At 47.7% G+C, this 16,745-nt stretch overlaps 1 protein-coding gene across 1 annotated transcript in view; it reads right to left on the bottom strand.

The window, feature by feature from the left end:
• Positions 1 to 15,429, bottom strand: part of PTPRJ (protein tyrosine phosphatase receptor type J) — a 137,155-nt gene extending 121,726 nt beyond the window's left edge. Inside the window, exon 1 of the mRNA XM_041773464.1 lies at positions 15,073 to 15,429. Coding sequence (XP_041629398.1) covers positions 15,073 to 15,081 — 9 coding nt within the window. The 5' untranslated portion in view covers positions 15,082 to 15,429. The remainder of the gene's footprint in view (positions 1 to 15,072) is intronic.
• Positions 15,430 to 16,745: the final 1,316 nt, after the last annotated feature.

A 16,745-nucleotide genomic window follows, 5' to 3' on the forward strand; every position in this document is an offset into this window, starting at 1 on the left:
CCAGAGTCATGGGACTGAGCCCTGTGTCAGGCTTGGGGCTCAGCACAGAGTCTGCTTGAGATTCTCTCTCCCTCTGCCCCTCCCACTCATGCTCACTCTCTCTCTAAAATAAAAATAATAATCCTTAAAAAAATTAGATCAATAGGGATCTGAAGAACAGATCTATATTTTGCTTTCATAACCACTACGTTATTTAAGCCTTTAATTGAAACCCAAGAAAAACTATTTCACAATGTGTAATTGGGGTCTAAATTCTAAGGAAGGCCTGAGAATTTTCCTTTCTTAGAGGTTTCCTTTAAGAAAGTAGAAAAAAAAAGACCCTAGTTAATGGGAAGCACCGAATGAATGACCATTTGTTCTTTTTCTAGCTCAAGTCTTTGCCTGAACAGCCAAGTTCTTCCCAACTAAGAACATCCCTCTCACATGCCATTTTGCGGGGAAGGCCAACAAGGTAGGTCCAAGCCAATGCCTAGCACCAGACATGATGGGCTGAAGGAGAGGAAAAGTAAGACTGAGCCAAGTTTACAGGTTACTTTCTGACCAAGTGAGAAGGGCTCTCCTCAGCCACTGTCAACAGTGTCAGCACCTTGGAGCTCAAACTGAGTAATCCCCAGTCCCTGCTTTGCACATGCCCCAGTTGGCCTTAGAGAAAACCTTCTGGTAATGGAAGCATTTGTTGAATACTCAGTTGGCTAGCATAAGTCAGATGCTCTGTATCTGCTGACCAATCACAACTGTGCCACCATCAGTGGTAACACCCGCCACAGAGCTATCAAGGGCCGATCTCATGTACAGACTCGCCAGTGACAATCTTCTTCTTGACTGCCATTTTGATGGCGGCATTCTGAGAGATTTCCACACAAGGTTTGAAACAGCTCAGTGACTGGGCCTTGGTCACTCTGCCCAGATGCAAATCCATGGCCAATAAGGTAGATAGGCAGCTAATTATATGCCTTGAACATCTGCCAAGACTGGACCCATGCACCATCTGGCTGGTGTCATGGATCCAATGTGATGGTGATGTCACCCAGTCCCTGACCACCATATGTAAAAACAGCACCTGCCCCCATCACACTGTATCCGCTCATCCCATTTTACTTCCCCTCACAGCCCTGAAGGCTACCTATCTTCTCATCACATGTAAGCTCCATGAGAGGGAGGACTTGGTCTGTTTGGTTTACATCAACACCCCACACACATAAATAGCACTTGGCATGGAGTAGGCATCAAATAATTAGTTAACTGGTTAATTAATCAGAGGCCAAGGTAGTCAAAAAGAAGGTCAAAAACAAAATCATGTCTGGGGCCTAACTTAAAAGAAGTTTCAAAAAGCACTTGAAGCCAAGCCAAGTAATCTCTGGAGTGGCTTAGCAGCCAGAGTGAGGCTGGGCTTCTCAGCTTCTTTTTTCTCCTTTCTCCCCTCTATATTTTTTTTTTATAATGTTTTAAAACTGATGGCACAGGAAAAGTTCAGAGCTGAGGAATAAGAATTTCATGAAAAAAGGGAACCAGGCCTGGAGGAACATAGAGCAAGATGCCGAGGACTGAGTCACTCTGCCTCCTGGCTTGATCTGGCCAGTTGGACACAACAGCGGCAGCCGTCACTCACTGAGCCTTGACCTGGCACCAGGCACCTGAGCTAGACATTCAACCTCAGGACAAGCTGATGATACAGTCACAGGGTGCTGCTTCTAACGTGGGGCAAGGTTCAGGATCAGACACAAGCATATCGAAGTGCACCAGCATAGTAAAGGACATCCCATCCCCTTGAGCTCCAGCATGGGGACAAGTGAAGCAATGGCCTAGAGGCTTGTCTTCAGGAGCCCCACTGTGCAAAGGCTGTGTATCTTCAATCCTGGAGCCTGGAAGCAGACTTACCATGGCAAGATAAACGTAGTAGGAGAGGCACCAGGACACCACCAAGAAAGATGCATGTTTCCAATCCCACATTCTGTTCAGGCCAAGTCTGTACATAAAGCTAGAAGGAGCAGAGCCAGAATCTGACCCCACCCCACCAGCGCATTGAGCCAGACTCAGGCCAGTCCTCACAGGCTGATCTATCCAAGGACAGCATCCCATGATGTAATCTCAGCCCCATGGTAGGAGAGACTCCCGTCTTTTCTGTCTTCCTTCCACACTCTTGGTGCTTCCCACATGCCTGCTGGACACACATCGGCCATGCAGAGTATTAATCATCTGTATCATGCCTTAGAGTCTACTAGAGACTTCCACAGGCTGCAGGTCAGCAGCCCTGTGGTGGTGCTACTCCCTCCATCTCACTGCTCAGCAAAATTCAGAGACATAAGAGATCACAGAGTCCCAGAGAAGGACTGCAGTTGACCCAGTTCTCCCAACACCAGGACCCGAATTCACTCGACATCTCAACGCAAGTTACCTCTGTTCCTGTGATCATTTACATTCAGCCTCCTAACTTTTTCAGGCTCCCCACATCCTCATTCTACCATTTAACAACAACAACAACAACAACAAAAATTAATTAATTAATAAAAAGGGATGCCTAGGTGGCTAAGTGGTTAAGGTTCTGCCTTCAGCTCAGGGAGTGAACCTGGGGTCTGGGAATCAAGTCTTGCATCAGGTTCCCTGTAGGGAGCCTGCTTCTCCCTCTGCCTGTGTCTCTGTCTCTCTGTGTGTCTCATGAATAAATAAATCTTTTTTAAATTAAAAAAAAAAAAAGAGCAGCTAGGAGTCTGTACACCAAGACTCCAACAGGCCATGGTCACTGCAGAATGATCAGATGGTTCTTTTGTTTCGAGGCAAGCAATGGAGTAGAAAAGAAGTCAGTTTACAAATGTCTACAATCTGTTCAAGTCCTTTAAAACACTGCATGCTGCCCACACCCACAACATCCAGTCTTCTTTTCCTCCTTAGTAAGAGACCTTAGTTTCAATTTTACATAATGTGCCGGGGACTAAAAGACTATGTATTTCTCAGCCTCCCTTGCAGCTAGGTGTACACATGGGACTAAGTCATGAGCAATGAGACGTAAGCAGACATGTTCCATGGAACTTCCAGGGCAGAGCTGCAAGAGAGATCTGCAGAAAAAGGCCTCCTTTTTGGCCAGTGCCTTTCTACCTTCCGCCAGCATGTGGCTCAGACATGAAAACTGGAGTTCCAGAAGCCCCCCTGCAGTGTGGGGCAGAGTTGAGAAGCCTGTGCAGGAAGATAGAAGCCTGGGCCCCAGGGCACACCCTGGGGCTCTCACAGCCCTGCACTGCCAACTTACTTTTATATGAGAGAGACATAATCCTTGACATCACTTAAGCTTCTGTCAAATTATTGTTTCTCTGAGGGGGTGTCCATTATTGTTGTATACAGCAAAACCTAACCCTAACTAACATACGCCCAAAGCAAAAATAAAACACCAACAAAACCCTGCCCCTGCTTTACTCCCAACCAGCTCCATAATAAAGCAAAACATCTGTCCAGATAAAAATCCAACATTCCTACAAATTAATCTGTTTTACTTGTGAATGTCCAGAATTTCTCATACTATCATCCCTGTCACTAGCTCTAAAGAACACACAATCAAGATTCTATTTCCTTCCTAATTAAGAGAGCAATTTCCCCCAGTCTTACCGTGAGGCACTCATCAGAGGTCTTCACGGGTCCCAGGGATGAGAGGGTGTTGAAAGCAATTTCTTCCCCACATGGAGGGAAGAAAGGCAGAACAGGACGTCATGTTGAAAATGGTATGTAGGGCAGCCCAGGTGGCTCAGTGGTTTAGCGCTGCCTTCAGCCCAGAGCCTGATCCTGGAGACCTGGGATCGAGTCCCGCATCAGGCTCTCTGCATGGAGCCTGCTTCTCCCTCTGCCTGTGTCTCTGTCTCTCTGTCTCTCTCTCTGTGTCTCTCATGAATAAATAAATAAAATATTTAAAAGAAAAAAAAAAGAAAATGGTATGTATACCTTTAGTATTTTTATTATTTTCTCTCAGGCAGCTAAACATATACATTCATCAAACACAAACTGTGCAATAATTACAAAGGGGATTGCCAAAGAAATCCTGAATACACAAAAAAAGGAGGGGGAAAAAGTTCTATGAGCACCTCTCACACGTGCATGGAATTTGGGAGACTTTGTATTACCTCATTTAATCCACACTAAAGAGATAATAACACGAGCTGGGTTTTCCTATTATCCCATAACATATAAGAAACTTGTGTCTGGAGCAGTTAGAGGATCTGTCTGAAGTCATATAACTAGTCAGACATTCTTTAAAAAGTAACTGGGAGGGGGAGAAAGAAAGAGCAAAGATTAACTTCCTCTCTTCATATCTTCCTATACCATCTGAATTCTATACAACTATGTACATGCAATATTTCATAATTTTTTTCCTTTAAAAAAATAATAAAGTTCATTTTCACAGCTCTGTAAAGGCAAAAGTAATTAGACCAATATGCATGAGGCCACAAGGGCTAAGCAAGGCACACAAGTGTGAGGCTCACATGACCCAAAAAGACAAGCCCACGCCTGCAAGGCACAGTTAGGGATGCCAAATGAGGCAGGCTGTCCCCCCACCCCCACCCCCCAGCGCTCCCTGCAGCACCCCCAGCTCTCAGCAGAGGGACCGCACAAGCAAGCCCACCGCCAGTGCTGTGTCCTAAGCCACAATACCCCATAGAGACCAGCCTGTGTCCCACAACACTAGAGCATAGGATGAAATCATACATCTACAATTTAAAATGTTCTTTCGTGGGGGCACCTGGCTGGCTCAGTCAGTAGAGCGTGTGACTCTTGATCTCAAAGTTGTAAGTTTGAGGCCTGTATTGGGTATAGAGATTACTTTAAAAAAATAAATAAAATATTATTTAAAATATTTTATTTATTTATTCATTAGAGACAGAGACACAGGCAGAGGGAGAAGCAGGCTCTCCCGAGGGAGCCCGATGTAGGACTCGATCCCAGGACCCTGGAATCAGGACCTGAGCCAAAGATAGACTCTGCTCAGCCACTGAGCGCCTAAAATCTTTTTTTTAAATAAATAAATAAAATGTTCCTTCTTGCTTTAGGGTCACTCCAAACTACCTTTCCACTGCATGGGTCCTAATCTGCAGCCTTACCTCCCTCCCCACTAGCTGGTAGGCTACAGAACTGAACAAGTCCGATTGCCCCACAGGATGTTTTGAAACAAGCCTAAGCCAACTCTAACAATTAATAAATTTCCCATTAAAAGCCCTCATTTCTAGTGTGTCATGAAACAGTGGTGATGTGGCAACACCAGGTCCATCCTCATGCTTGGGCTGGTCCCCCTGGGGATGTGGCGGCATGGGACAGAGGGCTCCCAGCACAAACCACACACACCCCCACTGTGTGGGGGGCATCGCCCATCCTCACACCCACTTTTCCTCCATAAGAGAAATTTTCCTGGTGCCATGCCTCTACCGGAAGCACAAAATGTAAAGATAAGAGAATATATAACATAGTAGTAGCAGAGACCTTTGCTCTCTAAAAGCAAGCCAGGTGGCAACAGTGAATACTACCAACTTACCAACTTCATGTGCTTTCTCTTTCATCTGGGGAGCCCCTCTCATTCCCACTCACGGCCTGGACCCTGGATGCACGTGAGCTTGGGCCCTGAGCACTCTCTGAAGAAGAGCATCCGTGGAGAAAAAGGAACAAACCTGACAATGCTACAGTGTCCCCGTGAGGCCAGGCACCCCCTGCATAAAGTCCATAAGGACACGGAATGACAAAGGGGTTCATGAACCTACAGGAGGGAAGCCCCCTGACCCAACAAACCCCGAGGCGTGTGATGTCAAGGCCCAGAGGACTTTAGCAACCGCTTAAACCAGGTGAGGAAATAAATTCAGAGGCTGAGTCTGGCTCAAAGCCCCCAGCTGGGGTCAGCAAATCTGGCCCTAGAATCCACTTCCCAGGCTGCAAAACCAGAGTTCTCCCTGCGACACACCGCCTCTTGGGGCTTCCACTTGCTCCCCCTGCCCAGGCTCTTCCTACCTCCCTACCACCTCAAAGCAACATTTGGACATAGACTGCCACGGTGAGCAGGAGAAAGGACACCTTGAGCAGGAAAAAGAAGGCACCTCAGTGGGGGAATGGGTGACTTGGATCTGTTTTGTTCTGTCCCTGCCTTTAGCTTCTTGCAGGCATCAAGGACAGATCAAAAAATCCCCGTATTCAAGTCAGGCCCATGTGGACCTCGCAAGTCAGGGGTATGACACGGGTGTTGTCTGAGGCTGAAGAGGACTTAGATGCAGCCCCACCTGCTCCCACCACCCCCCGTGTTCCAGACAACTGCCCCTTTTCCATGCTTGCCATCGACCCTAAGAAGCTTCCTGTTGAGGATCAGTTCTGCAGACCCCAACGTAAGAGCCTAACTCAATAACCTGTTGACTGTTACCCTGAGCCACACACTGAGGGGACACAGCGATGATTGAGACTGGAACTGCCCCACAATGACTTCATCATCAACCATGGAAGATGGACTTCTGAACAACTGTGACCCAAGCCTCGTGAAGGAGACAGAGGGAAAGTGCTATGGAAACTAGGAGAAGGGTGGGATTTATTCCAAATTCAGAGTGGGCAGGCCCACGGACTTCAGGGACAGTCAGCCTTTTGAAGGATGAAGGGAGAGTAGGATTCCTGTAAACTGGGGGGGTTCCAGCATTCTAGGAAGTGGGAACAGCATGAGTTAAGCCCAGAGGGAAGAAACCGTGGGCGTGTCTCAGAAGCCCCAGCAGGCTCAGGCAGCGGCGGGAGGGGTAAACTGAGGTCACATGCTGGGGCCCCCCGTCACAGCACATCCAATGAAAGCCTTCAGATGTCGACTGGAAAATTCAGACTCATGCTATGGGGAGCAGCGAGAAGCCCCTGAAGGCATGGGGAGGGAAGGAGACAAGGAACAGAAGGCTTTCTGGGTGGGCAAAGAACTTGGCCTTTGTCACCAACGCCTCCTTGATGCCAGCTTTTGGCATCTGCTCCACCCACTCTGCATGTCATGTCCATCTCTGTGGCAATCCCAGGGCCTGACCATCTGGATGGTGACTAACACCCACCTAATCTGACCCTATGGCATGTGCGTGTCCCCTGGTGGCCTCTGGCATTCACTCGCCTCACCTCCCACTCAGAGGCCAGCAGGCATGATTTTTACTCGAGTTGCTTGCCAATGCTTAAAAATGAGGAGACATCACATTTAAAATCTGGATTTTTCTAGGACCACACTTTCACATGGCAATGAAGCTGACTGGCAGTGGCCCCCGTTGGGCAGAGCATGCGAACTCCAGTTTCCTATAGGGTCACCTCTTTTTCATCACCAAGACTGACAACAGACACCCACTGCCCATTTATCTTTTACCAGGCCACCTACCACACCGCCCAAAGGCCTCTGAGCCTCTGATACCTCATCACGATTAGCCTACATTATGAGCCAACTAGACTCCCTACGCTTCCCATCCCATGTACTGACTCCTCACCAAGACCCCACAGCCCATCCATTAAACCCAGCACCTTACTTCTCCACACCCTCCCAGGCTCTGGCAGGTGGCACTGCTGAAAGAAATCAAAAGATCCCCTCAAGAAAAATGGACAAGCTTAGAAGAAATTTAATATATCTTTACACTCTCCTCCTATTACTGACTCAGCTTCCCCCCCCCCCCCGCCCCAATTACCACCCCACCCCCACACTCCCCCCACCCCCACCCCCACCCTGTGTCAGGCCTTCTAAGCACCACTCACGAAATACAGCTGAAGAAGATGGGATCCCTGCCTTTGCCAGGTCTGGTAGACCTGGAGAAAGCCCAAGCAGCCCTGGCTTAGATGCCACTCTGAATGAATGAAATAATGACACAGCTCATGCGTGAAACCTAGCGATCTACATACATTTGTTCTACAACCAAATGTTCAGCACTCACTGGCTAGTAAATAGGGCAGCAGCAGAGTGTTTCAGAACAGGGTGGATGCATGGTTCCCCAACACTTCCTCCCACCAGCATCAGCTGTTTGTGGTGATGCAAGGAAATTTACTCCCCTGCCTTGATCTTGAGGGAAAAAAAGGCCGGTCACGGTAGAAAAAAAAAACAGAAAAGAAATGTGAGCATGGTTCCTGTCTTCCGTGGGTAAACCGTCTAGTTTGTGATCAAAACATCACACCCCAGAGACGAATGAAGTCACTCATACAGGTATGGGAGGAATGTGAATATAGGCAAGGAGCCAGCTGGGAGGTCTGCTGGATGCAGTGGGCTAGAGCTGGGGCTGAAGGACTTTGAACCAAAGAGGTGGCTTAAGAGGGCACAAATAATCAAAATCCTGTTTTTGACCAATCACCAAGGCCTTCCCTCTGGAGGAAAAAAAGAATTGTGGATCTAATAAAACAACAATTGAAAAAATGGTAGGAAACATTCCTTGAGCTCAAAATCCCAAGGAAAACTGGCTCAAAAAGACACAGACTCCCCCGTGAATGGGTTTTCCACTTGGCAAGATAGTTCCTCATCCCTAAGTGATAATACAAAGGAATGAATGGGCCTTCGTATCAGGGAAATTCCTAGCGATTATTAGAATGGAAAGGAAAGGAAAGAGGCAGGAGAAAGCCAGAGTATCAGCCACGGGCAGGCACCCTCCCGTTTAAATTCTGGCAAAGGCCATAGCTGTTCTGTTCAGTTGGGGTAACCTCCAGCAAGAAATGCTAAGCTAAAACAACACTGAATTTCTACACTCTTAACAGTCATTTTTCTCAGTTTTCTTACCCTTAATGTCTCCCCGAGACTCTGGTCACCTTATAAAATACAGCCATTTGCACCTCCCCTGTGAGTATATCGGCCCATACACCTGGACAAAACTGCCAGCAGCACTTCCCCACTGCTCTGCCCTCACGCTGCAGTAAATCCTGTCTTGTCCCATGTGACCTCAGGCCTTCAAATCCACCTCCCCAGGCCCATCACACCTGCTGGCCCCATTTCCACTGACTTTTCCTCAGCTCACCCACCAACCCCAAATCTTCCCCAGGAAGGGTCCTTGGGTTTGGCCACCTCTACACTTCTTTATATAACTCATTCTCTCTCTCTCTCTCTCTCTCTCTCTCACACACACACACACACACACACACACACACACACACATATGTCCACGCATGGGTGGACTACAGAACCCTTTCTTCCCCCTAAACCAAAATCCATAAATGAAAGAATAAGCTGCTCTGGCTGAAACAAAGATGGAAGTCTACAACCTTCTGTCACTGTGTCTTGGGGTTGCCTTGACCTCTACCTCTTAACACAGTCCAAAAACAGTAACTTTCAAGTCAAATGTCTTCATCTTATAGATGTGAAATTTGAACCCCAGAGAAAGAAAGTGACTGGCCCAAGGGCACACAGTCTGTTTGAATCAGGCCAGAAACTAGGTCTCTAGACTCAGACCAGTGCTCTACTGCCGCCCCACAGCATCTTAATGACCTTATCTAATCCACACTCACACACAACTTCCCCTGTGCCCAGCATTTCCCAAGCCTCCACAAGGATTACATGGTTAATCCCCAGAACAATTTAATGACATAGGTTCTTTTATTCTTCCCATTTCACAGGGTAGGAAAGGGAGGCAAAGAGATGAAGGAATTTGACCAAAGTCGCTGGTAAGTGGCCCAAGTGGCTGATAAGTGGCAGAGCAGGAGGTTGAACCCAGGCAGCCTGGCTCTATACCCATGGTTCTTATGTCGTTTGCCAGAAGGCATCACTTGCAACCCTTAGGCAAAAAAAGGAATGCTTTGTTATATAGCACTTGACAAATGAAATACACCAAGTTTCCCTTAAAAAGCACAGACACAGGACACCTGAGTGGCTCAGGGGTTAAGTGTCTGCCTTTGGCTCAGGGCGTGATCCCAAGGTCCTGGGATCAAGTCCCAAGTCGGGCTCCCCATAGGGAGCCTGTTTCTCCCTCTGCCTATGTCTCTGCCTCTCTCTGTGTATCTCTCATGAATAAACAAATAAAATCTTAAAAAAAAAAAAAAGCAAAGACACACAAAAATGAAAAAATTTTATTTACTTACTTATTTGCTTATTTATTTGGGGGGGGGGGGGCTCAGAGAGAGAAAGAATCTTCAGCAGGCTCCATGTCCAGCACACAGCTGACAGACATGGAGCTCAATCTCAACCCTGTGATCAAGACCCGAGCTGAAACCAAAAACTGGAGGCTTAACTGAGTAAGCCACCCAGGCACCCCCAAAAATAAAAAACTTTTTTTTTTTTTATGATAGTCACACACACAGAGAGAGAGAGAGAGAGAGAGAGAGAGGCAGAGACATAGGCAGAGGGAGAAGCAGGCTCCATGCACCGGGAGCCCGACGTGGGATTTGACCCCGGGTCTCCAGGATCGCGCCCTGGGCCAAAGGCAGGCGCTCAACCGCTGCGCCACCCAGGGATCCCAAATAAAAAACTTTTAAAAGACAACATTGGAAATTGTCCTGAAAGCCCAAGTGTGCCAGACCCAGAGACAGTGTCTACTGGCTTTTACTCCCAGCTTGAGTGGCTGAAGCAGTGTAACCACGTGATAATCTACACAGTGACCCATGTTTTCTTAATGCATCTGTCCTTTGCACATACCCATTTTGGCTTCATTCCCACCCCTGATGCCTTAAACCCTAGTGTTTCTATAACCATGACTAGAAATGGCTTTTTCATTAATTTAAAATATATCAATGACCAGCTTGCCCTTTGGGGATCTTTCTCTATCTGGGCATTTTTCTTTACCCAACCCTGGCACATGTCCTTCAAAATAAAGTCACATAATCCAGGGGTGGACTGTCTAAATTTCTTGTTTCTTTACTGTGTCATTCACTTGCCCCCAGCCTATCCGTAACTCACTGGCACATCCATACCAGAGAGGGGCAGGAGCAAGAGTAGGGGCATCCAGCACCAAGACCCAACGTAAGTCAATGGTTCTTCCAGAAGTGCCAAGCTAATGGCCGGCAACAGTGGAACCAACACCTGGCTTGATTTTTAGAGGGTTTTGAAACCTCAGGCACCTGAGCTCTGACTGCTACATTCACCGAGCATTCTCTCTGCACCCAGACAGGATCAGCTCAGTTACCAGACCTCCAAATGTGAGCTTAATGGGCGACACACATGCACAAGATCCTCAGGACCTGGGGAACTCCAAATGGCCTAAGAGGGTAAAGGGGCCAGACTAAAAGGGGCTGGGGGAGACGTTCCCACAGCAGCAAGGAGCAAAGCATCCCCACTTTCTTGTGCCAACACCCTTCACCACCAGCACCAAAAAGCAAGGGTGTCTCATGCCTCGAACCAAGCTAACTGACTCAAATCCGGCCACTTCCACATTTGCATAATGGCTTCTGACATGTGGCTACTATTTAACGGTAACAGGGTGGAGACCTCCCCACAAAGCAATATTTATTGTCTTTGGATCACCCCTGGCTAAAAAACTGAAATTTTACCAAACTCAGCTGTGTAAAACAAATGAAAAGAACACCATTATAAATCACAATCTAAGCAGGATCTCAGGACCTGCCCATACTTTGTATTTTCTAATTTTCGTGTAAATATTAGAACAGCACAGAAACAGGCTGATCTCAGAAACCAGGCAGGCCATTTTGATACTCACTTGACAAAACTCAACTATTTATTTCATTTTATTCTACTTCTTATCTCAAATCCACAGTTCCTTTTCCTTTCACAAAAATATCCCTCTTTTAAACAATATGTGATGCAAAGTAAATAGAATCGGGGCACCCAAACAAATTCTTTCCTGCAAAATTTATGGTTCCTCTTTGCTTACCAGTCGCACACATGACCAGCACCCGGGTCCACCCGCTTTGTCCACAACACAGACTACGAGGTCTCCAGAACCACATTCACGCCTCCCCTGTGTGCAGGGCGGCAGGGTGTGCTTAACGCTGCCTTTAAAAGCAAATCAATTTTTCTCAAATAATTTGTAAGGCTAAATAAGTAGGAAGGAAAAGCCGACAGCATGCTGCACCACAGGGGGAGGAAAAAACCCTAATCCTAGGTCTCAGGGTAATACCTTAGAAGAGGTAACACACTCCTGGTGCCCCGGCAAAATGTCCAGCACACCATTCTGTGACCCCTTAACCTGCATCGGCAGATTTTACTTTTAGACTCAGGCAGATGTGTTTACTGAATAGTCAACTCAGGGAGTAGAGCCCCTCCCCGAAGTCTCTTCCAGCCCCTCTACTGAATTAACTCCTCCCAGGCTCAGAGAAAGGAGGTGGGTGTTGGGGGGTATTTGGGGGGTAGGGTGTGTGAGGGGTAGTGTCTCGAGACCAGTAAACAAGACGTCTCAAGTCAGGACAGGCTTGTCCCTGCACATCTGTTGGAGGGGGGGGCGGTTAGGTGGACGAGGGTGAACCAGGGAGGATGCTTCCTTCCCATCGAGAATCTTCTGTTGCTCCCATAAAGGCCAAGTACCCACCTCGCCCCTGCCAGCACCCTGCTCCTAAACAGAGGTTGTCCTCAAGGCAGGAAAAGAACACAGAGATTGGGAGGTGGCGATTTAAATTCCCAGCAACCTGGAAGGACAGAACTTACCCCACATTCCTGCATGGCCCCACTGTGAGGGGGCCTCCCCCCTCCAACACACACACCCCAAGGAAACTTGGAGAGAGGGCTAACCTACTCCAGAGAGGCAGAGGAGGAAGAGAAGGCTTCTGCTCTAGCTTCCCTGGTATCTATCCCTCCCTCTGGCAGCTGCCATTTGCATGAATGCAGACTTGTGGTCAATTTGTACCTGGGAGAGAACAAAGCAGGAAGTAAAAGAGCTATCACTTATTCAAATCTTAAAGCTCCTTGAGTCTCCCTAAAGGGAGCGCCCTGTCCCCACCTTCAGAAGGAGGGATTTGCTGGCCACCACCCCCTTCCTAGCACTTGCCAAGGATCCTGCTCTCACTTAACCTGTTTCTCCTGTGCCGGTTTCTGGTTTCCAAGGGAACCGTATTTATATTTTTAACTAGCTGCTTTTTACATAATTTTTAAAGTATTATTGTTACTTGCACGTGGTGGTAAGAAGAAAAGATCTAAACAATGAAAAGAGAAGTCTCCCTCCCACCTCGGAGCTCTGGAATCCCACTCGTTCGTTTATCCCAGGGACTCCACTTCTACGATTTCTCCCCCGTCTCCCAAAGGCGGGCCCTGGCTTCATGCCACTTGTGGCTCCCCTCCCCAGCCCCCAACACCCCAGAGTGTGCAACTTGCACCCTGGTACTACACGAGGGCTTTGAAAAATGGATTCTCGACAAATGGGCTGAACAAAGGCAAGAAGTTAGTGTTGACAGGTTCCAGAATGGGACGGGTTAAACAAAACCCCTTGCATATACAAAGAGGGGAAGAAAAAACAAAAAGCACTTTAAGGATAGAGGTTAACACACTACATGATAGAGCCACTTAGTAGGATGATAGATGATTTTTATTCCAGTGCTGTTTTCCAAGATCTGATTTTTTTAAATCAGAAATAAATCGCGTTCATACATGCAAACACATGCATCTCCCCACCCCAGCCTGGTAGATCCATTATTTCTTGTGCATTCTGTTTCCTTTTTTTTTTTTTTTTTTTTTTTTTTGCATTCTGTTTCTGTTCCATGTTGTACAGGAACTAACTGACATTTCCACAGTGCTTTATAGTTTATGAAGTACGTTTAAAACCACAAAAGTTCCCAGGAGTCAACAATGATCCTATGACTTTCTGCTTCCTGGCATCTCTGCCCAGAGCTGTCTGAGAAACTTGTGACACACTCACCCATCCTCAGCCTCGTCCCGCATCCATTCCCCTACAGGCACTCTGCAGCTGGTAGGCCTGGCAGGGCCCTACAAGGTGCTTCCCAGGTCCATCAGAGCACATCCGCAGACACGGTGCACACAGGCAGGAGTGCAGGAGGCAAGCCCCTCACAGAGGAGAAGCACAAGGTCAGTGGCTTGCTTGGAGTGGCCAGCACACAGCTGCCGCTCCCCAGCCGGGAGGTGACCCCATGCTCCATAGGCAGAGCTCTGGCAGTGATAAAGCCATCTGGCAAGGAACAGGATCCTAAAAACCAGAGGTGGCTGTTCCTACTAGTTTACCTCTACTCTCCTTGTTTGCAGAATGTCATTCATGTACCACAGACATTTTTATAGCAATGTACAAGCATCTACGGGACTGTATTTCATTTCACCTCTGGAGGCATATCAGCACAGCCCATCTCACAAGTGAGAAATCTGAAGCTCAGAGATGAGTTCTATCACCCAGGGCTCTTATCCCGCTAAGACTCTGATTCTAAGGCCCCTCCAGGGACCACCCAAGCCCAGTCCCTGCCCCAGAGGATTCAGAGTGCCCTTCCACACTGATGTGCATGGAATGCCATTACCCAAATAGGTCCCAGGCTTCTGCCCTTTCCTATATGACTGTGGCAGTAAGTTCAGCTGTAGGGTCAGCTGCCTGGGTTCAAATCCTGGCTCTACTGCTTGACAGCTCTGTGACTTTGAGCAAACTACTTAATCTTTTTCAAGCAAATTATTTAATCTTTTCCATCTGTAAGAAGAGGGTATCAGAGTCCCTACTCATCTGCTTGTTTCATGCACTCATTAAGATGATGCATGTAAAGTTGACCCCAGTGACTGGTCCAGAGCCAACGTACCTGTAATGTTTGCCAAGTAGCAGCAGCAATGCCATCACTATCATTGTCACCACTAGCACAATGCAGACAGGGCATGGCATACAGGCATGGCATTTAACACCACACACACTCCCTCGTTTTCTCAGGCTGGCAGGGCAGGAATTAGGATGCCCCTTTTAAAGATGACGCTACTGAAGCTCAGAGGAGTGACATGCCTACATGTGCACAGTTGTGGCCAGGACTCAAGCGTCATGTGGTCCAAATCCTATATCCTGAGCTCCTCCCAGGCCACCTTCTACCCCTACAGCAGGGTGCAGTGAGCTCACACCGGGGCAGTCCAGTCTCATGTTGGGGTACAGGCTTAGGCATCACCCAATGGAGAAAGTCATTCAACCTCAGGATCCTCATCAGTCCCACGGCTCCTCCTTTCCTTCTCTCCCCAAAGCTTCCTTGAGCATAATGAATGGCAAATAGCTGCAAAGAGCATACCCGGCTCATCCTGTGTGTTTCGGCTTAGAATCCTTGGCACCAGAAGCAGGAAGAAGGTGGGCAGCTGGCACCAACAAGGAATCCACAGCCCGCAGCTCGGCTCAAACCACACATGTGACATTCGGGTCAGTTCGAGCCACTCAAGACCTCCAATCCGGCCAACCCAGCTTCCTTCGGAACCCACAAAACGGTGGCTGCAAAAGCAAACAGACCTGTCTGCTGGTAGATCCCAGTCTAGAAAGGCACAGAATGTGGTGGAAAGGGTGGAGCCTGCCTTCCCCCCCACCAGGCTAGCTGGGGGATCTTACACAAGTCCTTTTCCCATTATTTTTAAAATATAGTTATACCCAGCTCCGTTCACCAAGTATTTACAGTGGCATGGAATAATGCAAACACCACCAAAGAATAAAATAAACAGTCAAGGGAATCAGGCCAAGAGAAAATACATGCAGGGAAAATAATAAAGCCAGCGGTAAGATCTGCACACAGAAATGCACACTACATTGTTCCTTTCTGCAGAAGTGTCAAGATGGGCCACATGTCAGGCTCTCAGGGGCTTAGTAGCCACAGCCAAAGGGAAACATGATCAGCCTGGAGATTCCTGGTGCCCAGAACATGAAAACAAACCTGATGTTCTGGAGCCATTCATCTTTCTCTGCCTGACCCAGAGCCTCAAAGGAGTTTCTCCACTGGACCTTAGTAAAGGTAACACAACAGAATGGCAACACAGCCTGCAACGTACCCCCCCGCCCCCACCCAAGACAGACCCAGATGTCTCCTACAGCCCCTCACTGACCAGCTCCTCTTGCAGTTCAAAGGCACAATCCAAAAAGAACAATTCAGCCAAAGTGGGCAAGTTACTTTACCCTCTTAGAGCCGATGACCTCATCTGTAAAATGGTCCACCTATCTGATTACTCTGTGGTGAGGGTTCACCAGGCAAATGTGTGAGAACTCACATGCCTAACACAGAGTAGGCGCTCCACGAACAGCACTTCATTGTTTCAGCAATAACGTAAGTTGCTCCAGGGAAGGAGTCTTGGTCTGAACTGGTCATGATGTATCCCAAGTACCTAGAATGGTCACTGGCACAGTGAGTCTTCAATAAATATTTGCTGAATGAATGAATGAATTTCCTATGGCAGGTTCTCAAAAACACTGGTCTCATAAGATACTTCCAAAGAGAGAGAGAGAGAAACAGGAGGTAAGATAAAAATCCACAGTAAATAGGGCTTTTTATACTCCTCTCTTAAAGGGTCAGAAGAATATTAAAGTTTCTTAGAAGTCCTGCAAGAAAGACACCCGTTGGATTTGGGTTAGCCCAGAGTTGTCCAAATTTGCTTGACCACAAATCTCTTTTTCTTCTCCCACAAAATAGAAGATAGACCCATACATGTTCTCATAACCCTAGTGGGTTCTAAGACAGAGAAGGGGTTGCTCCAGAGATAAGAGTCCCATAACAGTTGACCTAAACAGCCCCCTATGCCTGGACACAGGGACACTCTGGCTGCCCCTGAACATTCCAGAACTCACTTGCTCAGCTTGACTTCAGCAAGACTAACTCCCAGCCTCCTGGCTTAGGGCCACCTGCCTGTATGCAGAGAAACACCCAAAAGTCAAAGCAAAGATCCCAGAGGCTGTCCTCACCAACACGGCCCCCCTCCACCAGGCAGG

This window comes from Vulpes lagopus, chromosome 11, assembly GCF_018345385.1.
Source record: "Vulpes lagopus strain Blue_001 chromosome 11, ASM1834538v1, whole genome shotgun sequence".
Lineage (NCBI taxonomy): Eukaryota > Metazoa > Chordata > Mammalia > Carnivora > Canidae > Vulpes > Vulpes lagopus.